Source organism: Podarcis melisellensis, assembly GCF_964234715.1.
Source record: "Podarcis melisellensis genome assembly, chromosome: 9".
NCBI classification, from domain to species: Eukaryota; Metazoa; Chordata; class Lepidosauria; order Squamata; family Lacertidae; genus Podarcis; species Podarcis melisellensis.
Genome location: NC_138541.1, coordinates 49,521,593 through 49,541,604, shown reverse-complemented (window position 1 = coordinate 49,541,604; position 20,012 = coordinate 49,521,593). Strand labels below are relative to the sequence as shown.

The 20,012-nt window shown below is 38.3% G+C and overlaps 1 protein-coding gene across 13 annotated transcripts in view; it reads right to left on the bottom strand.

The window, feature by feature from the left end:
* Window positions 1-20,012, bottom strand: part of TENM3 (teneurin transmembrane protein 3) — a 1,264,289-nt gene that overhangs the window by 36,357 nt on the left and 1,207,920 nt on the right. For all 13 annotated transcript variants that reach the window (XM_081925878.1, XM_081925873.1, XM_081925879.1 and 10 more), the window contains 7 exons: window positions 15,420-15,636; window positions 13,589-13,708; window positions 13,069-13,330; window positions 8,913-9,180; window positions 7,803-7,946; window positions 3,812-4,061; window positions 3,435-3,455 (listed from right to left, as the gene is read on the bottom strand). In XM_081925878.1, the coding sequence (XP_081782004.1) occupies window positions 3,435-3,455; window positions 3,812-4,061; window positions 7,803-7,946; window positions 8,913-9,180; window positions 13,069-13,330; window positions 13,589-13,708; window positions 15,420-15,636 (1,282 nt within the window). The remainder of the gene's footprint in view (window positions 1-3,434; window positions 3,456-3,811; window positions 4,062-7,802; window positions 7,947-8,912; window positions 9,181-13,068; window positions 13,331-13,588; window positions 13,709-15,419; window positions 15,637-20,012) is intronic.

The following is a 20,012-nucleotide window of genomic DNA, read 5'->3' as shown; positions in this document are numbered from 1 at the left end:
CTAAAACCACTAAACGTTTTGAAAGACTGAAATGCCCAGGAAAACATAAAGGTCTACACCTGGCACTAAACTGGTGAGCCCCTTTAGGTAGGTTATTCAATTACTGGGGAGCCACCACAAAAAAGTCCTATCTCTACCTCATCATGTTTGGCATGGGCACTTTAAGAAGCTCCTCTGTGTAGATGACTTTAGGACCCAAGCAAGTGGTGGAGTTGATTGTCAGGTAACCTGGTCCAAAGCAGAGGCAAATTTAGGGCAGTGCAACTGGTTCCACTGCACTGGATACAGAGTCTAGGGGGTGCTGGAGGGCTTCACAACTAGGATGTAGTCAATTGAGCAGAAAAAGGGTTTTTATTTGCCTTTTTTAAACTTCTGAGTGCTCTATTAACTAGATTTAGCTTTTCTCTATTTCTGAGAACTAGCCACGTAACTTAAAAAAGGTTTCTGTGCAACCCTGAACCTAAACTATGATGGTAATAATAGATTTAAAAGATATATGTGCCTTTTTATATATGTACCTTTAATCTTTTTGTTCATTAATGTGCTTATTTGTTATATACAATTCTTTTTTTGAAAAGCACCAGGTGTATGGATAGTGCTTTAATTATCAGCATAAAAAAATCTTTATATAAAATCCAACTTTGGATAAGTTTCAGGGCAATTAGTTTGGTTGTAGAATGATGAACAGTTTAAAATTAAAGCTTAGAACACATAATTGTGGTTGGTTGGATTTTTAACCAATGTACTCCATCATTGATAAAAGGAGAAAGTGAACACACAACACACACACACACACACACACACACGGGACATAGTCTAACCACTGTGTAAGCTTTATGCCAGCATATGAGGATGAATGCTGAATGAACAAGTCATCTGATTTCTTTGCCATTAGGATTATTAAATCAATGAAAATGTGTGGATAATTCTAGTGGAGGCTCCTGACAAGTACAACATTTCTAACATGAGTAGAGAAATCATTTTAGTACAATTTTGAAAATGACACTAGCTGTGCTATTGCCTGCCCCGCACAAGGCAGATGAATCTCTGAAGAATAATCATTAGCATGCTCCATGAGAATCCACGGCACTGAAAATAACCTCAACTCAGGAGACTTCAAAGACTCTGCGCTCTAGAGAGCGACAATAATAATCTTGGCTGGCTGTAAAATGGCTGTTTTTGACTAACATGGGATATTCCCTTCTTTCTATTGAAACAAAATCTTTACCTTTATGTAGGCATTACAAGGCATACTTGGTGTAGTAAAAATCCTTCATAGACAGAAAAATATCCAGTCTCTGCTACTGCAGTTGCCTCTGCAGCTCTTTATACATCTTTGTATTTCTCTAGGGAATCTCTGTAGTAGTACACTAATCTCAAAGAAGTTGAACTCAACATTAATACACAATTGCCTGCTTCCCTCTAGAAATGTCCTTTTGTAGCAGAACCACACTAGTCTATCCAGGAAGTGCAACTCATATAACACTGAACATGCAACTATTTTTGCCTGTAGTTCTCCAAAGGCTAAAGAGTTTCCCCACTAAAGACAACTGGATTACTCCAGAAGAATGATATATGGATCACACATTCACTTTCCCTATTCCAGTAATAAATAAAAAGTAGTATTTGAGAGTACGTGTGCTGTATAATATAGTTAAATCACAGAAAATGGGTATTACTTAACATATGTTCTTAATTCCCCAATATGCTTAGCAACAGATGAACAACAGAATGCAGGGAGCCATGTGTAACAACTTTTGAATGCATGTCATATTTTGCATTTGGTATAATATTAAAATGTGAATTTACAAAGTATTCTATCTAATGACTGTTAAAGCATCAGCTGGTTTCAATGGACAGAGGACACTGGTTGTTGTTTTTTTAAGCAACAATGAACCTTCATAATGATATGAGAACAGCTGACAGCTATGCTTATAATTTAAAATAAGGGTGCATATTATATTTAGTCATGGAGAAAATGCTACTTGCCGACACTACAAAAAGCAGCATATGTGAAACATTAATTCTGAAATATAAAAAAACCTTTCACAGTTAAGGAAGAAAACCCACGAGGCAGTATAACTAGAAGCACGAGTGAATTTCAACAGAAACCAGACGTAATAAAATAAAACGTAGGTCTCTGGGGATTTGTGTAAGAGGGGGAGAAAGACCAAAAATAAAGATGAAGCATGCATGATAATAAGGAGGGTTTCTTAATGTCACCCTGCATTTTGCATGACACATTTAGCAGCTGTGGCACACAGCAGTGATGTAATGCATGTGTCTAGCAAATAATTTCAGACTGAGCTCTGCCACTTCATTCTAGCTAGTGGCAGTCACTGTGATCACAGAACAGAAAGCAAAGCGCTGTCCGTGCTGTTTTATCACCCTCCTCTTTAAAGATATGCCTAGCCATAATTCAGCGTGAATCATCTACAGTTCGCTCTTATGAACATAGGATGTTGCCATATCATATACTGAGTTAAAGGTAAAGGGACCCCTGACCATTAGGTCCAGTCGTGGCTGACTCTGGGGTTGTGGCGCTCATCTCGCTTTATTGGCCAAGGGAGCTGGCGTACAGCTTCCGGGTCATGTGGCCAGCATGACTAAGCTGCTTCTGGTGAACCAGAGCAGCGCACGGAAACACCGTTTACCTTCCCGCTGGAGCAGTACCTATTTATCTATACTGAGTTAGACCTCGGCTAATGTATTTGTCTGCAGTGACTGGGGCTCTCTCTCTGGAATCTGAGATACAAGTCTTCCTTAGCGCTACCTGGAGATGTCAGGGATTGTTCTGCCATTGAGCCACATAGCTGATTTTGTTCTCCACTGCTAAGTGGCGCAGGCATGTTGCACACATAACATGCCCATCACTGGATTTCTGTATCACTGGTTATTATAAAGCAGCTGAATGTTTGAATTGACTCCACTGAAGCACACAGCATTTCAGGTGATACAAGGACAAAATGAAAGTTCTGTCTGTGGCATTCAGGGCAAGGAGAGAACAATGAAAAGGTTAGGATGATGGTGAATGAGTGAGGCATGGATTACAGAAGCACAGCAAGGAGGAAAAATAGGAGCAATACCTTACAGACAGGCTGGAAACGGAAAACAAAAAGTGATGGGGAGCAAGCAACGTTTTTATTTATTTCATCATTTCAGACATTTATACCCTATCCTGGGATGCCTTATGATAAAATATAACTATTTTAACTAGAACGGGGAAAGAATTTGGGTTATGTTGAATAGGAGCAATCTTCCAAACTTACACCTCTCTATGATTTAAGGCAAAAATAGTCACTTTTATAGAGCACTCCTTCCTTATGATCGTAACAATTTTTACAGCACTTCAATCTATTGAATTTATTTGTTCATTCTTTTTTAAAGGAAAGAACACTTTGAACAAAAAGTATGAACATGCTTAAAATGCTTACCTATGTCTAAAATCTTTATTTCTTGGTGGGAAGGCAAGGAAAGGAAGAGTAAAAAAAACAGTATTAGAAAAAAAGTTAGATGAAAAGTTGTTAAAAGAGGGAACAGTAAATAGGTAATGATGCTGATAAGGTTGCTGATTGTAATTCCATTCAGTCATTTTTTATCATCTGAATAGCAGAGATATTTTGACAGCTATCTCCATGAGTAAATGGCTTGAGAAAATGTCCCATCTTTCTTCAACCTCATTTTAAAATAATATTTTTAAAGCATTTGCATTTTTATTACAGTGTTCAGGTGTATATGGAAACATGGTATCATAAAATGACTGATTCATCACATAATCTCGAAACCAAATGTTTTAGGAGTAAAGATATACCTTAGTTCAAGAACACTTGTTACATTTCCAGATGGGAATATCCGTCGAACATAGTTAAAATCCCCTACGTACAGGCTTCCATCAATACCACAAGCTAAGGCAACGGGAGCCAAAAGCTTATTGCCATCTGCTTGACCATTGCAACTTGGGCAAGAAATGCTACGTCGTCGACCATTGCCCATTATACTACTGACAACTGGTGGCTGCTGAGAGATGAACTGATTTTCCCCATTGCCTTTGTAGAGGATTCCTGGAGAAAACACAAATATGGTTTCCTACATCAATGGAGTATTTTTGTCACTTACAAATTTTGATCAGAAAATACTAAATACATTTAATATTCCACACTGGGACTGTATTTCAAAGGTGTCAAGATCAAGAGAGAGGACAATGACCACCACGCTGGTTCTCCTGAAATTCAAGAGAAGCTTCTCCATAAGAACTGGAGGCTGCTATCTGGAAGTGGCACTTTAGAAGTCTGTTGCACATGTGGCCATCCATTTCAATCCCACCCACTGAATGAAACTCTTTGTGAAAAGGGATCAAAATATCACTATTCATATTTACAATCAGCTCAGAAGGTAATCAGAGCAACCACAGCAAGAGAAAAAAAGCATATAAGATAACAGTGATGTTTTTAATAACAAACTTCTATGAAAAGTTGGCAAATGCTTAAAAAAAGGATACATGTGGAAAAGTAGAAATGGGCAGAACTCGTGTTTGCAACAGTTTTCTTGGGGCAATCCAATAGGGAGCAATGATATACAAGTGGGTGCTGTGCATGTGCTTCTCATAGCTGAGAAGCTGAGCTGTTCCTGTGCAACCCCCCACTGGATTGCCATAAAAAAACGCTTTCTGACCTAAATACAGTTCTATGTTCCTTCTCCTTCCTTCCCAAGCAGGCAACTCATACTATTCAAAACCACTTGATTTGACAATCTCCCAAACTGGATTTTTTGACTCTGGGAAACATACACAGTACCCATTTGCATGTGCATTTTTCTCAGTTGGATTTGGGTGAACGTTGGTTTGGAATGATGCATTTCTGTTTGTTTATTCTGTACTGTTAGAATAAATTGCTTACATATGTCCTGTTACGCATCACACACCCACAACATTATACCAGTAAACTATTATTGTAAATAAGTTTTCTGACAGCCTCAATTTCCCATTGTCAAATGGTCTTATTTTACGCAAAAGAATAAGTTGTCTTTGCTAGCAGAGCCCGGCTCTATAATGTATCTGCAGTTCTGTACTCATATGTCAAACACAACAAAAATGTTTGGGCAAGAATCATTAGGAAAAGAAGTAGTATTTCTCCAGCATCATTTTTATGGCCTTCACAGGAAATGTGGGGAAGCAATATATGTGCATAATATTAGGCTTTCACAATTACAACTATATTTTGTTAAAACATTACCACTATCCTCATTATTATCCTGATCAATGACTCAGTCAAGGTCTGCTGTGAGAACTGTCTGCTATTACTGTTACACTTATTCCACAGTAAATCTCAATGCGTTATAATCCATGTAAACCACATGTCACTTTGTACAGTATAGTAATACTTGCTTTATTGATCAAGTGTACAATATTTCAAAGATAACAGTACTAATGAATTTATTTTTGTCCCACAGTAACTGTTAAAATACATTTAGGAAGTTCTATGGCAGCTTTCTCCACCCTAAGGTTACTTTTAAGTTGAATTTCAATGGGTAAATATTTTCCATAAACAGAACATGTTCCTTGGCCTGTGCCAATTACTTTTCTAATGCCATGCAATCCGAGAGAGGTATACCAGAGGACGGACAACATTATGAAATAAGAGGAAATGAAAATGGCTCATGAAATATAAAAGAAAAGCCATGTAAATGAGGCTGCATCATAACAGCACATGGATTTCATTTCCCCAAGAAAAGTTGGAACGAGAATGCACTAATGGAATCTGAAATCCCCTTCCTATGATCACATCATTTATGACAATCAGGAAACCATAATTTTGCTGAAATAGCTGAGTTCTATAATTTTCATCAGAGGTATCATACAAGTCAGCACTCAGCACTATGGTACCTGATTTATTCTGTCATTACTTTGAAAAATTGCCCTTTCGCATCTCTCTTCTATTACCACAGGGGGAAAGATGAACATTAGAATATTTATTGCAGTGATTCAGGGTGTCCGTATAAACACCTGTCACTGTCTTTGCTCCCTTGTGAATAAATTTCCCCAGCTCATCCACCCTGTCATTACAACTAGCCACTTCATTTATTCAATTAGACAGGCATCACTTTGAAAAGTCATTACTTGTCAAACAGTCTCCTGAGCATAAATTTAGGAGCATAGCTGACTCACCTTATGATCAGAAACTACTGAACAACAAAATAAGGAAAATGAATGTACACGTAATTATCTCAGTGCTTACTTGCTTTGTGCCAGTTCCCATGATAAGTTGAATGGCATTCAATGGCAGTACACTTATTAACCCTTGCCTCCCAGTGAAATGTACCATATTCACATGAAACGAAGTCTCTCTGTAACTAATCCCATAATAGCTAGAATTACATACCAAGAAACATGATCTTGTTAACTAGTCCTTAGACATCATTTTGGTGTCCTTTGGCTTCCATAACATTCTGCATCCTGGCATCCTCCTTTCTAAGATAGGTCTTTGCCTATCTTAAATCTGAGATCATTTCTTTCCTTCCATAACATAACTTCCAGTCAACATGAGTGTCATTAGTCACCTTTACTAAGCACCTGTGTGTCATTGCCGCCTGCAGTTAAATGGCAGGCACATTTCACTCTAAAACTGGCAGTGTTCCAATGACAGGAGAAATATTTCCTCCATACAACTTGTAATGTGTTTCATAATATGGAAGAAAATATACATGTTGCTATATTGCTGTTGTAGCTGGAGTCATACTGCTATGGAAGTCCCAATATATTTAAGCATAAACTGTTTGAATGAAGAAGCTTCGTGGGGCATCAAGCAAACTGTTTAATTGAAACAATAAAGCTCTCCAGTAAATCTGACATATTTACTTGGAAGCCACAAGTGAAAAGGGAGCTTGTGCCTGAGTAAGTGTACTTAGGATCACAGTTTAGCTGCTAAACAACAACATCATTAGTGATGACAGAGAAGAAGAAAAAGGTTGGAGAAAGCAGGTCAAGCAGAGAACTATGGGAAGGAAACATGGGTTTTCCTTTTCCTTTTTTTGAAACATGGATTTTTATCAGAGATTTAAGGGGGGGGGAATGCAGTAAATACCAGAGATTTAAAAGAAGTAAAAGAATAAAAGAATAGTTGGAATTAAAAAATAAAGATATGTAAAAATGAGTAAAGGAAAGTTAATGAAGCAAGGAAGAACCACTGGAAATGGCAGGAAAATGAATGAAGTTTTTGGAAGAGAGCCTCAGGTACACAGCAGAATTCAGAAGTGGGGGGGGGCAACTTAATGACAGGTGCTAGCACTATATCTGATTTTTTTTTAGCTCTGAATGGAATTGGTATTGGAGACAAGTAGGAATGGTGCATATTTCCTGCATACCAGTGCCAATTCTGTTGTGGACTAAAAACCTCTCCCCCCATAACATATTTGTATAAAATACATTTCCCCACCAAATATTCGAATTGACAATGAGAGGCTTAGGAAACACTTATTTCTTTGCATAGAAATACAGGAGTAATCATGCTAGTGAGGCAAAAGAGCAGCAATAATGCTAGCTGTACTTGACACAGTTCCATGGAAACTGTGGGGGGAGACTAGGCACAGCATAATATTTTTACGTAGTATGAAGAAGAAAACATTTCCTGGTGTTGGCATGGAATAAAGTTATGCTTATAAATTCAACATTAATTCAAATTAAAGAATAATTCTAGGATAGCCATGAATGTGTATTACTCATAACTTTTGTGTGACAGACAATGAATTAATTACATAGTCAGTATGAGTCCAGAAAAAAAGAATATTAAAATAAAATGGAGACTTACCATTCTGAACATCCAGGACGTGGTGCTTATCTAGGGTCCAGCCCCCCATGTTGGAAGCATCCAATTCATAGCCTTGTAAAATAGCTGTCCGTTTTTCCCACAGTGTTAGATCCAAACAAGATTCATATTCATAACCTACAGATACTGGAATTAAAAATAAAAATATTTATTATTATTATTATTATTATTATTATTATTATTATTATTATTATTATTATTAAACTACCCTTCCTCTCTAGATACCTGAAGACAGGTTCTAAGTACTTTCACTGAACAGGGTTTCCAATTACAGGGAGGTTTCTTTGCATGTTAACATAACACACTTAGAATATTAGTTTTTCCTCTGGGTTAGTGTTAGATACAATTTAGGAAATATATATTTATAATTTTCAACAAATCTTTTGCAGGGATAGAGGTGACACACCTGTATAGCCTGCTTGGCTAGAATTAGTTCAGGAGTCCCGTGCACTGTGTCAACCCTAGCAATTATTCAGGGAGCAAATTTTAATCTGTAACTGAAGTTTCAGTCAATTAATTGTACTGACTGATTAAAGCTTGAAGCTCTATATACACATGATATATTGATGCTCCCTTGAAATAATTTAAAGCCTTGAGTTGTTGAAAAACACCAGATGTTTAATAGCAATTTAAGGCAATTAAAATCATTTTGTTTTTTGAAAGCACCACAGGCAGTCCAAGACTTTGTCTGCGAAAATGATGGTGCAACTATTTTCCCCATCTTAGTCTGTCTCAGACCTGATCAACACAGTCCTCACAATTTGTTACTTCCAGGTACTAGTTTAGTTAGATGTGATAATTACAAACGAAGTGTAATTCCTTTGTGATTTTAAAGTTCCATTCTTTTTATAAAAATGAAAAAAATATGTCTATAACACATTTCAACTCTAAGAAGAGCCCTCAAGTCAGCTTACAACAATTTACTGTTAAAAGTAAGCTGTTGTAACAGTAATTGTTAACAATTAAAAGTTTACATTCATTCTACACAGCATACTGAACTTCTCATATATCTTCATTATTAAATATTATTCTATGTTTTCTAGATAATGCAAACATGCAAACAAAACCCATAACAACACAAATAAGACCTACCAACAGCTTCAGATAAACCATAGACCTTTTGGTTATATGCGTCAGTTTTATCCCATATGAATGTGTAAGCCAAATTTGGGGATGCAGGGAACCATTTTTGGAAAAGTCTTCCCACCACTGCCACCATGAGATGAACCTTCATTAAGTTAAATGGTATCACTGACTGCGTCATGGTGATCTTAAGAACGGATTTATACCCTGCAGCTCTGGAGCTTAAATAAGACAATTTCAAATCAGTTCCTGGGACTGTGGTCTCCTCATGTAGTACCTAAAAAATAAAAAGAGGAAAATGACAAATTAATCTCAACTAGCAAGAATTTTACTGCATGTGATTGATTAGAAACTATCAGAAATACGTTTTCTGTAGAAAGATACAATTGTTTAAACAATCATTGGGCTGACTATCTAAACTTCTGAAGCATTATGTGATTTTTTTTTTAGGATGAATATATGCAAAAGTTTTTACAACCTTATTTCCTACAGCAATTGCTGCATCAATGGATGTACTACCTATAAAATAACTGTTACATATATACATGTGTACAAAATACTGTGATCTGAGTGCTGTAAAAGACAATGGTTTAGGAAGGAATGGTCTGTATGCCTCCCCTCCTTCATGAGCCGGCTTGGTGCTGTGATCTGTGTGTGTTTAAACCAGAAATTTAAACCAAGATTTCATCCGGATCTGAAATTCTGGTTGGTAAATCCAGCAGGATTGAAGCACTGCAGCCATCACAGGACAGGCATGCACACATACCCTTCTGCTTTGAAGTCCTTTTTATTTTGGAACCTTTCTATCTGGGAAATTTGCCTCTTATGGTCCAATCAAACTTATTTCCTATCTTGCCATGGTTCCTTTAAAAAGTCACACAAAACCTCCCTGAAATATATCCCTCATCAACTGGCTGCTGATGTGGGTGAAGAGGAAATGGATGTGAGGGCATTTATTGCCAATGTTGAAGCCCTCAAGAAGCAGGCTGGGAAAGGAGATGGGGGAAGGTCAGACACCTTTGGACATGCAGGCTGAGAGCTGCATGAGTCTATTTCTACCTAGGTTGAGGCTCTGGTGAGCAGGATGACCGTGTATCCTGCAAAACCCCTGGGAAGAGTTGCCCTTTTAGGTGAGAGAGTAATGGCACTCAGCCTTCACAGCAGCTGCTTCTGCAGTCTGATGAACCACTGGTGTGTTTGGCCCTTCTGACATCATCTGTGTAGTCTGGGGCCTCTCAGCCTAGGATGGTACAGCAAGAGGATGCGCATGGAGACGTACCCCTCGGAAAGTGGAGTGGCACCTTACTTCTTTTGCAGAGATGAGCTGCTCTTCTCATAACCCTCTCTGATTTTCCTGCTTCTAATTACGATATTTCACAATTTAGTTCTAATTACTAAAATGGTTTTGTTGTATGGCATTTCAAAATATTGCCTTCAGAATATTTACATTGGCAATTTTTCAAGGAAGATGTTTAAAACAGAAATTTTCTTTCCTTCTTTCTCAAGCTAGATGGCTGCCTTAGGGAAAGCTTCCTCATGCATTCTGATCAATATTCAACCCTTTCTCATATCAGGAGAGCACAATGATTCAATCTTCTTTTTAGAGCCTTTCTTGCCTAGAAAAGTGTGTGGGTGATAGTTAGACAAGATGGGTTTCTGTCTTCCATGGATTAAGGCAGTCAATCATCTTTATTTCATTCAAGACTTCCAACTAAATTTTTTTCTTAACCACACCACTAAAGCGTTAGCTGTAAAGCCACCAAACAGCTCCATTAAGATGAGAAGATTTCTAAAAAGACAACGATAAATCTCATATCACTAAAATATGGTGCCTCTGAAACACATAAAGCTCAATTCTCAGGATGCTGGCCACCAACTCAAAAAGCTGCCTCAAAGTTAGCCTAACCTGAGCTTCCAGGTAGGAGCCATCAAGGAAAGATCTGCACTGCTCAGTATCATTCCAGTTTAGGAGGTGCTGCGGACTAACTGGTTCTACAAGTGCATGTTGATGCCATCCAGGCAATTTGCAGGGCAACGCAACAGCTGCCATGGCCCAAGTTTGGAGAGAAGCATCTCCCTTTGCAAGATCTCAGGGCACACCACACTTCATGTGGCTCCATAAGCTCTCATGAGGGGGGCACGGTGGCAGGAATCATGAAGAAGTCCTGCCTCACTGGTTAACAGCATAGGCAGTATTCAATGCAAGTTTTACTCAAAGTAGACCCAGTGAAATTAATGGTGCTACATTCATTCATTTAAAACTGAGCAAAATTGAGTTGAATACCCACGTTTACCAGGCAAGAGCCTCCCTTCTCCCAAACAGAATCCTGCAATTGTGGGTTAGGTCTCTTGAAAACTGCAAGTGGAAGGAAGCTCTACCCCCTCCTCCCCCTGGAAGAAAACCCCTCTCTGCGGAGTGGGAGGGACCCCTTTCAATAGCATGGCATGGGGTGTGGGTGACAAGTGCTGTCACCTGATCTTGGATGGGGCAATTGCCCAGGCTCCATTGCATACTGTTCAAGAAAATGAACCCAAGCTGCATTCTGGAACAATGAACAACAAACTTTAATTTTAGTGTGATGTCTGAACCAGTGCCTATGGTTTGTTTCTCCCAAACAACCATGTTCAGGAAGCCAACAGCAAACTTTGGCTTCATGTGGCAATTTGTTTGGACAGAAACAAATCATGAATGTTGATTAAGATATCAAACTAAGTCAAGGATTCTCTACATTATGATTTGAACAAATCATACACCTTGGCTTAATGTTATCTGTGATTGCTGTTCTTTTCTGCCACCAGACTGTCCTGGCAAACAGCAAAGTGTTAATAAAGCTTTGACTCCATAACTAGAGTAGCACACTGGTATGCTATGAAAATGATGCAGAATGTTGCCAACTCATTTTAGTACTGTGGCTGATTCTAGTGAAGGAAAACCAAATGGAAATAAACTTATTTGTTTTGTTTTTCAAGTTATCACTTACACATACTTTATATGCCTTGCTTGATAATTTATTTGAAAAATTACACTGTTCACTTCCAAGAAAGCCTGGAACTGTATTGATTTATTGTGACTAACGGTTTTTGTGAGAGATGAGGATATTCAATATTATGTATTGTGCATCTGAGCTTAACATTCAGCCCTTGGGAATTATAAATATGCGTCACTTCTACAACAGAAGGTAAGAATCCTGTGAGTGCACAGAGTTTGGAGAAAGCACCCCTCTAATTTATGTTTTCCTGCAAAAATACATATCAGATATGCATTAGCAACAGCGCTAATGTGCCCACACATCATAAAAAAGCTATTCATATTAGTACAGTTTAAATAAAATCAAGGTGTAAAAGTTTACTTTTTTCTTAAAATAATCCTTTCTTTCAAAGCACTTTACCGAGAGGCTTGTAAATTATTAATTTTAATTGTTTATAGACTTGAGTTTAGACATTTCATCAGCTACTGCCAAAAATCAAAGCTATGTTGCCACGGGTAGTATTTTGAAACTAACTTTTGATCTCATCTGCAGTAACCAAAGGCAGAGGCATAACAGTGACAGATAAAACTGGCTCCTGCTTAATTATTCTGTGTTTTCCTTTAGGCTTCCAGTCCACATCAACGAATGATTATGTTTCATCCCCTTCCACCTTGCAATGCTAATGGAGTAGGGCATTATGAGTCTAAAACACAAGTTTTATAGCAGAATGTTTTGAGTTGCCTAAATAATATTACATAAGAGTCCTTAATTTCAAAGTAAAAAGAACTCTTCATTTTGAAACATGCTATAGGTCACACCATGTATTTCAATATGCTGGTAACCTTGTAATTCCTAGATCCTTCCCAATGTCTATTTCATTGCAGCCCATATATCCTAAGCAGTAACACATTTCCTTAAATTTTAACTTGCTTTCAGATGCCACATTTAGCTTCCATGGCAAACACTGTGGAGGCAGTCATCACCACAAGGGACAGATTAACTATTGCCATTAACACATCTTAAGGGGGGGAGGGGGGAGACAAAGCAACCAGGAAAGGGTAGGAATCAGGGTGGCAGCAGTGGACTTGACAAGGCACTGAATGTGGGGACCCTAGAAGGAACCTTGCCCCCAGCCCCCCTTACTTAGAAAGGGTCCTGATTCTCACAAATATATTTGGACTTAAGAGGTATTGTACCTGCGTCTCAGGAATAATAGGACTGTCCTCAGGGGAAATCCTGAACAAGGTAGAAAGAGGTGATGATACAATGACAGGATTTGGTCTCACAAATCCACTCAGATCGCAGCTGGGAATGTCATTCTCCTCCTTCTTCATGACCAGGGTGTCCATGACATAGAAGACGTTCCATGGAATCCAAACTGTGTGGTATTGAGTAAGGAATGGTGACCGTTCGAACACTAGGGTTAAAGATGCGCCTCCATTTGCCACCAAGTCAAACCTAATGTAAATCAGATTATTATTGTGTAAAATGCCTTAAATTTACATCTTGCTCACAGACATATATACAATTTAAATTTAAAGATTCTGATTTCTTAAGTTTGTCAGAAGAAGCAGTAGTCCTTTTCTCATGTGTGTGTGTGTGTGTAGACATAAACATAAACATGTGTGTAGACATAAATCTCAAAACAACTTTTGATGAAATAAGGCAAGTTAATTTTCTGTACTGCTATCTCAACATACGTGATATGAAACTTACATTCCATCTTGACGAGTGATGGTGTACCCATAATCTGGATAATGTAAAAATGACACATTAACTCCAATGAGTGGTGTTCCATCTGCTGTCAATACTTGGCCCCTTATAACAGATGCAAGACTGTAGGGAAAGGTATAAAATTACAACATTTAATATTTTCCCAAACAAGCACTTCCATGCCAATGTACCAAAGCATAAACATCCTGTTAGTTCACAACGTTGTATACTGTGCAGCCACTGCCTTATTTCAAAACTCATTTGGATCTATAGTCTCTCTGAGATGGTTTCAGTGTACACCGAATTACTTACAGTGTGAATATGACAAACACTTGCATCATACAAATACAGTGGTAACTGATTGGTTTGTTGTCACATGTACACTCAGCAGCAGATTCGGGTTCGCCTCTGTGTTCACATGTAAAAATATTATCTGCTTATACAGTGGTACCTCGGGTTACATACACTTCAGTTACATATGCTTCAGGTTACAGACTCTGCTAACCCAGAAATAGTGCTTCAGGTTAAAAACTTTGCTTCAGGATGAGAACAGAAATTGTGCTCTGGCGGCGTGGCGGCAGCGGGAGGCCCCATAGGTTAAAGTGGTGCTTCAGGTTAAGAACAGTTTCAGGTTAAGAATGGACCTCTGGAACGAATTAAGTACTTAACCCGAGGTACCACTGTACAGTAAAATCCTGTGCATGTTTATTTACAATTCCCACTGAATTCAATGTGGCTTACTTCCTAGTAATGGTATTCAGAACTGAACTGCTGCATCTTGCTTGCTAACTCTGCAAACTTGAGCACACTCACTTGGTGGTAGGTTTCATTGGGATCAAAATAACTTACTTCTAAGCCAATGGCTGAAATCTGATAAATATAAGGAGCACCCTCAGTATGAAGCAGGATTTTTATTTTGTTTTGTTTTTTTCAAACAAAAGCGTCCTGCGCTGCACTGTAAGAATCTTTTTAAGTTTCATGAATTTTAAAAGCCGTTTATGATATGCTACAGTAGGAGGGAACTGCTGTTTGGATAGACCCCTACTACGGCGAACAATCTCTTGACTGCATATAAAGGGGCTCTCTGGATCACAACCAAAGCATTTTGGATCAGTGTGCAAAATTAATAAATTAGCAATGGTGTTTTAAAATTATAAACTCAAGGCTTTCCTTCTAAACAGCCTATCTTTTTGCACTTCCCTACGGAAAAGTGTTTTGCCAATTAATTTTTAGGCAATCTGTAAACCTGCGGGGGCTGCAAAGCACAGAATTTAAAGGAGTAATAAGGAACATTTGTGTTACAACTTTTAATCAACCGCTGTGCTCAACTACATTAATGCAGCTAAATTACTGCAGACACAGGAGTTCCAGAGTAAATCATCTACTTTCACTCAGTAAGGCACAGGACACCTGCTTTCAGTTACTAGCTTATTTTCAGGTATATAACCACTCTGCAAAGCACCAGGCAGGCAGCTTCTGCAATCATACTGTCATGCAGTTAACAGTTCTATTACATTAATTCATAATTTATATTATTTACTGAGCTCAGCTTTAAAAGTGCATCACTGCCTTCCCTTCTGAGGCGTTTTCATCACTTTGATACACTTCCAACTGTGCTAACCCAAATCAGCTGGGTCAATGAAGATTTATATAATCCTTAATGGAATGCCCTGTTAGAACTTAGACAGTACACAGTATAAAAAGCTATGTTAAAGCAGTATCACTGTCTGTCTGAAGTTTTGTACAAAATCAGCCATGCAGAGTCCCAAATTTTGTACTTTTCCAACTATCCTTGAAACAAAGTCTAGCAAAAGGAATAACAGAAAACCCTCACCTTTTATTGAAAGGGCTTTCCCCAGGAATGACATGGGAGCTGTCCGGTCCTATAAGAAAACTTATCCGATCGTAAAAGGATTTGGCAGCTTGCTGAGATGGTGACTGCTGGCTTTGGCTAATGATATCTTGTGGGTCCGGCAGTCCACGGCAGTAGGGCTGGTTTTGGCAGGAACTCTGCAAACAGCAGTCAGGATCCATGCAGTCAATTAATCCATCTACAGACAAAAAAGTTAGAAGAAAAGGAGCAATACTTCCTATTCATTTTCCCTAATGAGCAATTAAAGACAACAATCACATTCAGCAGTTTCCACAGTGTAAATAATAAGCAAAGATATTAGAAGTTTAGAAGTTATTTCAGGCCTTTCAGAGGAATAAAGGACAGATATTGTGCTAAGTAATAATCTGAAAGCAATGAAGAAGAGGATCCATGTTGCAAATGTGGCATATATAAATCTGCATATTAAAGAAACTCGAGACAAAATAAATAAGAGAAATAGCACACACACAACAGAACTGGATGAATATCTAAAAAGTGCATACAAAAACACAGTTATTATAAATATAATGCAAACATCACAACTGCATAACCACACCAGGGAAAGGCTGAAAACCAGTTTACTTTCCAAGTTAACGTGTCAACTGTCAGAATCCTGCCTTTCAGGATCCTAAGCTATAAATCTGTGGCTCCTGTTGTAGTGGTAAGACTATACATCATAGCTGCACTAAAGTAGATGAGAAGACGCTACGCTGAATTTTGCAGGTTTATGTATGTAAACTGTTCCCAGTCATATAACCAAGTGTGTGGGTGAGTTGATCTTTCTGGAAACAGTCTACTCAAAGGCAGCCTTAATAATATTTTTTGGCTTGTTATTTTAAGGGCATGTCACTGGAATAGGCACTATACAAAAGCAGTTGCGTGTGTGTTCACGTGCATACATATATATATGAACCCTCCCTGATCTAAGCGTTAGGGCCAAAAACGACTCATGCATCCGGTGGAGAATCACAATGATGCCAACAGCTTACAAGTGATTATTTCCCCAGCTGCAATTCCCCCAAGAGGAAAATCTGATCCTTGATGTGATGGGGGAAGCAATATGCATGCTCAGAATATGAAAAGCATTAGCTGCCCTTGTCACTGCTGGTTCAAATTTAGAACCCTTAAAGTTACTAAAAAGGTCTCTGAGAATAGCTGAAAGGTGCAAGATAGAGTAACTCTGTTGAAACTAAGCAAAGTCTAGACAGTGCCTTAAGGGGATACTGCCTAGGAACGCTAGGTGTGTTATTCTAGGTAAGTTGGGAAACAATAAAACACACTCCCCCCCTTCATCATATCACATGGTGAGAGAGAAAGACCACAACTCCCATCATGATTTACCATTGGCCAAGTTGTCTGGAGTTGAGCCCTAAAACATCTGGAGGGCAACACATTCAATACTGTCTTTCTGACTAGCAGTGGCTGTTGAGGGTTTCAGACAGAGGCTTTCCTAAAACGCTACCTAGTGAATGTGCTGGACTGTTGCCTTGCCTCGGTAATGGACTGGATGAGAGCCAACAAACTGAAGCTTAATCCAGATAAAACTGAGACACTGTTAGTGGACAGTTCCCTGGACCAGATGGGTAGTAGGTGGCCTGTTCTTGACAGGGTTTACACTGCCTCTGAAGGAGCAGGATATAGCTTGGGATACTTCTGGGTCCTTTGCTTAGTGATGCGTTAGTACAATGCAAACAAGTTCCAAAAGCCACAATGAAATTCAGATTTCATGCAGATGTTGGCACAGAAACAAAGTACCCACAAATTTTTGTGAATTGATACTGAGTACTGTTGCAATTTGAGAAGTTCAAAGTATACCAGATTTCAAATCACTGCAGAATTTCATTTCAATGCCAGCACAGATATAGCTAACACACATATTGCTGATTTATAAATATTAAATAATTTCCAAGGGGCCTTTAAAGTAGCTTTTATGTGAGGTTATTTGGTTTTCTAGAAAGAGAAGCAGGTAACTGCAGCTTGGCTGCTTCTTGGAGCATATTTAAAGCATTTGAGCTGCAAGTCAGCTTTAAATATTTAAGAACATTTATGAAGATGGATTCTTTTTCCTTTAGAAGAAAGGCTACATTGCTACAAGCAGAGGTAATTTCAGCCGCTCTTTCAGCTGAAAATATATATATATGAGAACACAATATATGCTCAGCAAATTGAATCTTAATGCAAATCAGTTAATGATGAATACCAGCTTATATAACATAACATAGTGAATACAAACCTGCGTATTTCACACATGTGCACAACATATTTAAATACAGAGGTGAATCCCCATTTACATGGGGATTAGATTACGAACCCCCTCACAAGTCAATGAAATCACATAGAATGGGGAATTCCATGGAGAGTCTTAGTAGCTTACGAGGAGACCCACCCCAGAGCTCAAAGAGGATGTGTGGGGTAGCGCAGCAGCCATTTCCCTGTGCATCAGCTGAGCAAGCCCCGCTGCCCCTCCAGCTCGCACTGAGACCCTCCCCAGAGCCCAGAGGACATCCTCTTCAGGCTCTGGTGAGGGTCTCCTTGTTAGCCAGAGGCTTGTGGAGGCTGCTCAGCTAATGCACGGAAAAGCTTTCCAGTGCATCAGCTGAGCAGCTCAATGAAGTCTCTGCTACCCCTCCAGCTCACGTGACCAGCTCAGCTGATGTGCAGGGAAGACGCTTCCCCATGCGTCAGCTGTGCAAGCTCTGCTGCTCCTCAGCTCCTTTTATTATTTCCTACCAGTCTGCTTATTTCTCATTCTCAAATGATCTTTTTTCTGTTCTACATTTTCCTATCTATCATATTCTAAAAATGATACAACCTGCTTCTCAGTGCACTGAAAAATGAAAGAAAATATGAAATTGACCTGAAATCAGTAAAAAAAATAAATTGTTTTTTGTTTGCTTCTGTGTCCTATATTTCTCTTATCTTGTGTGTCTATCTTCTTGTCTTGGTAGCAATTCTTTTGAGACAAGTTCTATTTATCACTTAATATCTATACATCACTTAGCACAATAACCTTACTGCTTTGTTAGTTTTTAGCCACCACTAAATTAAATGCCATTGAGGGAAACATGATTAATTAGCTAGATCTTAAACTTTACACTGTGACCACAATCCAAAGAGATTAGTAGTATGTGCACAAAATAGCACACATGTGTCTATCCCCCTCCTTCAATTTCCTTTTCATCATATCCCCAAATTAACTTTACAACAACTACAAATTATTGCTAATTATGTATTTATTTACACACACCAGAATGTGTGCTTTGGCTCAGCATTCGTAACTCATTTTCCATCTTTCTGGGCTACTTCATTTGTTAAACTGCATGAACCTCTAGCGACAGAAGGGTAACACACTAGCTTCTTCCAGAAAAATATGTATGGAGTCCAGAATGTAAACACTTCTGGTGACTTTGCCAACATGCATATTTTCTGCTTAGAAAACATTATCTGCTTTCCTGTAAGTACACATGTTAAGATACAGGTGAGATTGCCATGTATGTCTTGCAAATGCAGTTTGAGAAATGATGCTTGTTCTTCTCAAAGTATTTTGAAATTTTACAAATATTAACCTATTGACATATTTTGTGTTGTCTGTCACTAATTAAGTTAAAATGCATTTATGATTTTCTTCAAAATGTATTCTCTTAAAAATAAAAGAGTAATAGACAAATGCCTTGTCAATCTGGGCTTAAACCAATTTATGTTAGTATCAGTATCCAATACATTAATTGTTAAACGCTCTATATTGGCAATAGGTGCTTTTGGGGGCTTTGCTCTGTTTGCTCTGTGTTGTCCTGCAGGCAATATTTAGCACAGTTGCCATAGAGGAATGCTCAAATTTAGTCATTCATCTTTGTTACTTTATAAATAGCAAATGTACATCTGGCATGTAGACTGCAGGTCATAAAACTGTTTGAGATTGACATCTTCTGAACTAATCAGCTGGAAATGCATTTTTACAAGCCTCCCCACTCACATCAATCAGGAAAAGAATCTCATTTTCACCAGTCAAGATACAGGGACACACTGTTTGTTATTTTTCTATGAAGTTTATCAGCTACTTGCCCAAGCGAGTGACGGATGGTTATGAATCTGGCTCCTTCTAACTTGCAAAAATATTTTTCATTCTCTCTCTCTCTCTCTTTATACAGCTAGTGCATTTTACCAAGTATTCTATTGCCCCATGTGTAAAATAACAAAGGCGAAATCCCTTTACTAAATAATCAGTCTATTGTAGTTGGGACCAAAAACTGCACCTGTCTCTTATGGTTCAACAACAACAATCTTTGTTTGAGTTAAGAAAGAAAATCACAGAGTGTTCAAGTCCACTAAATTATCATTATAGTACTAGATGATAGTCTTGCATTTAGAATATCTTAACCCATAGGGCTAAGTCCAACCTGTCAACAAAAATCTAAACTATGGGCTTTTATAAAAATTCTAATTATACCAGTTTGCTCCCATATAAACACATGGTTCATCTTGATTATTGCATGCACTTTTGATCTTCATATTTCAAACAGGATATAACTAGAAACTGTGAAGAGAAAATGTACA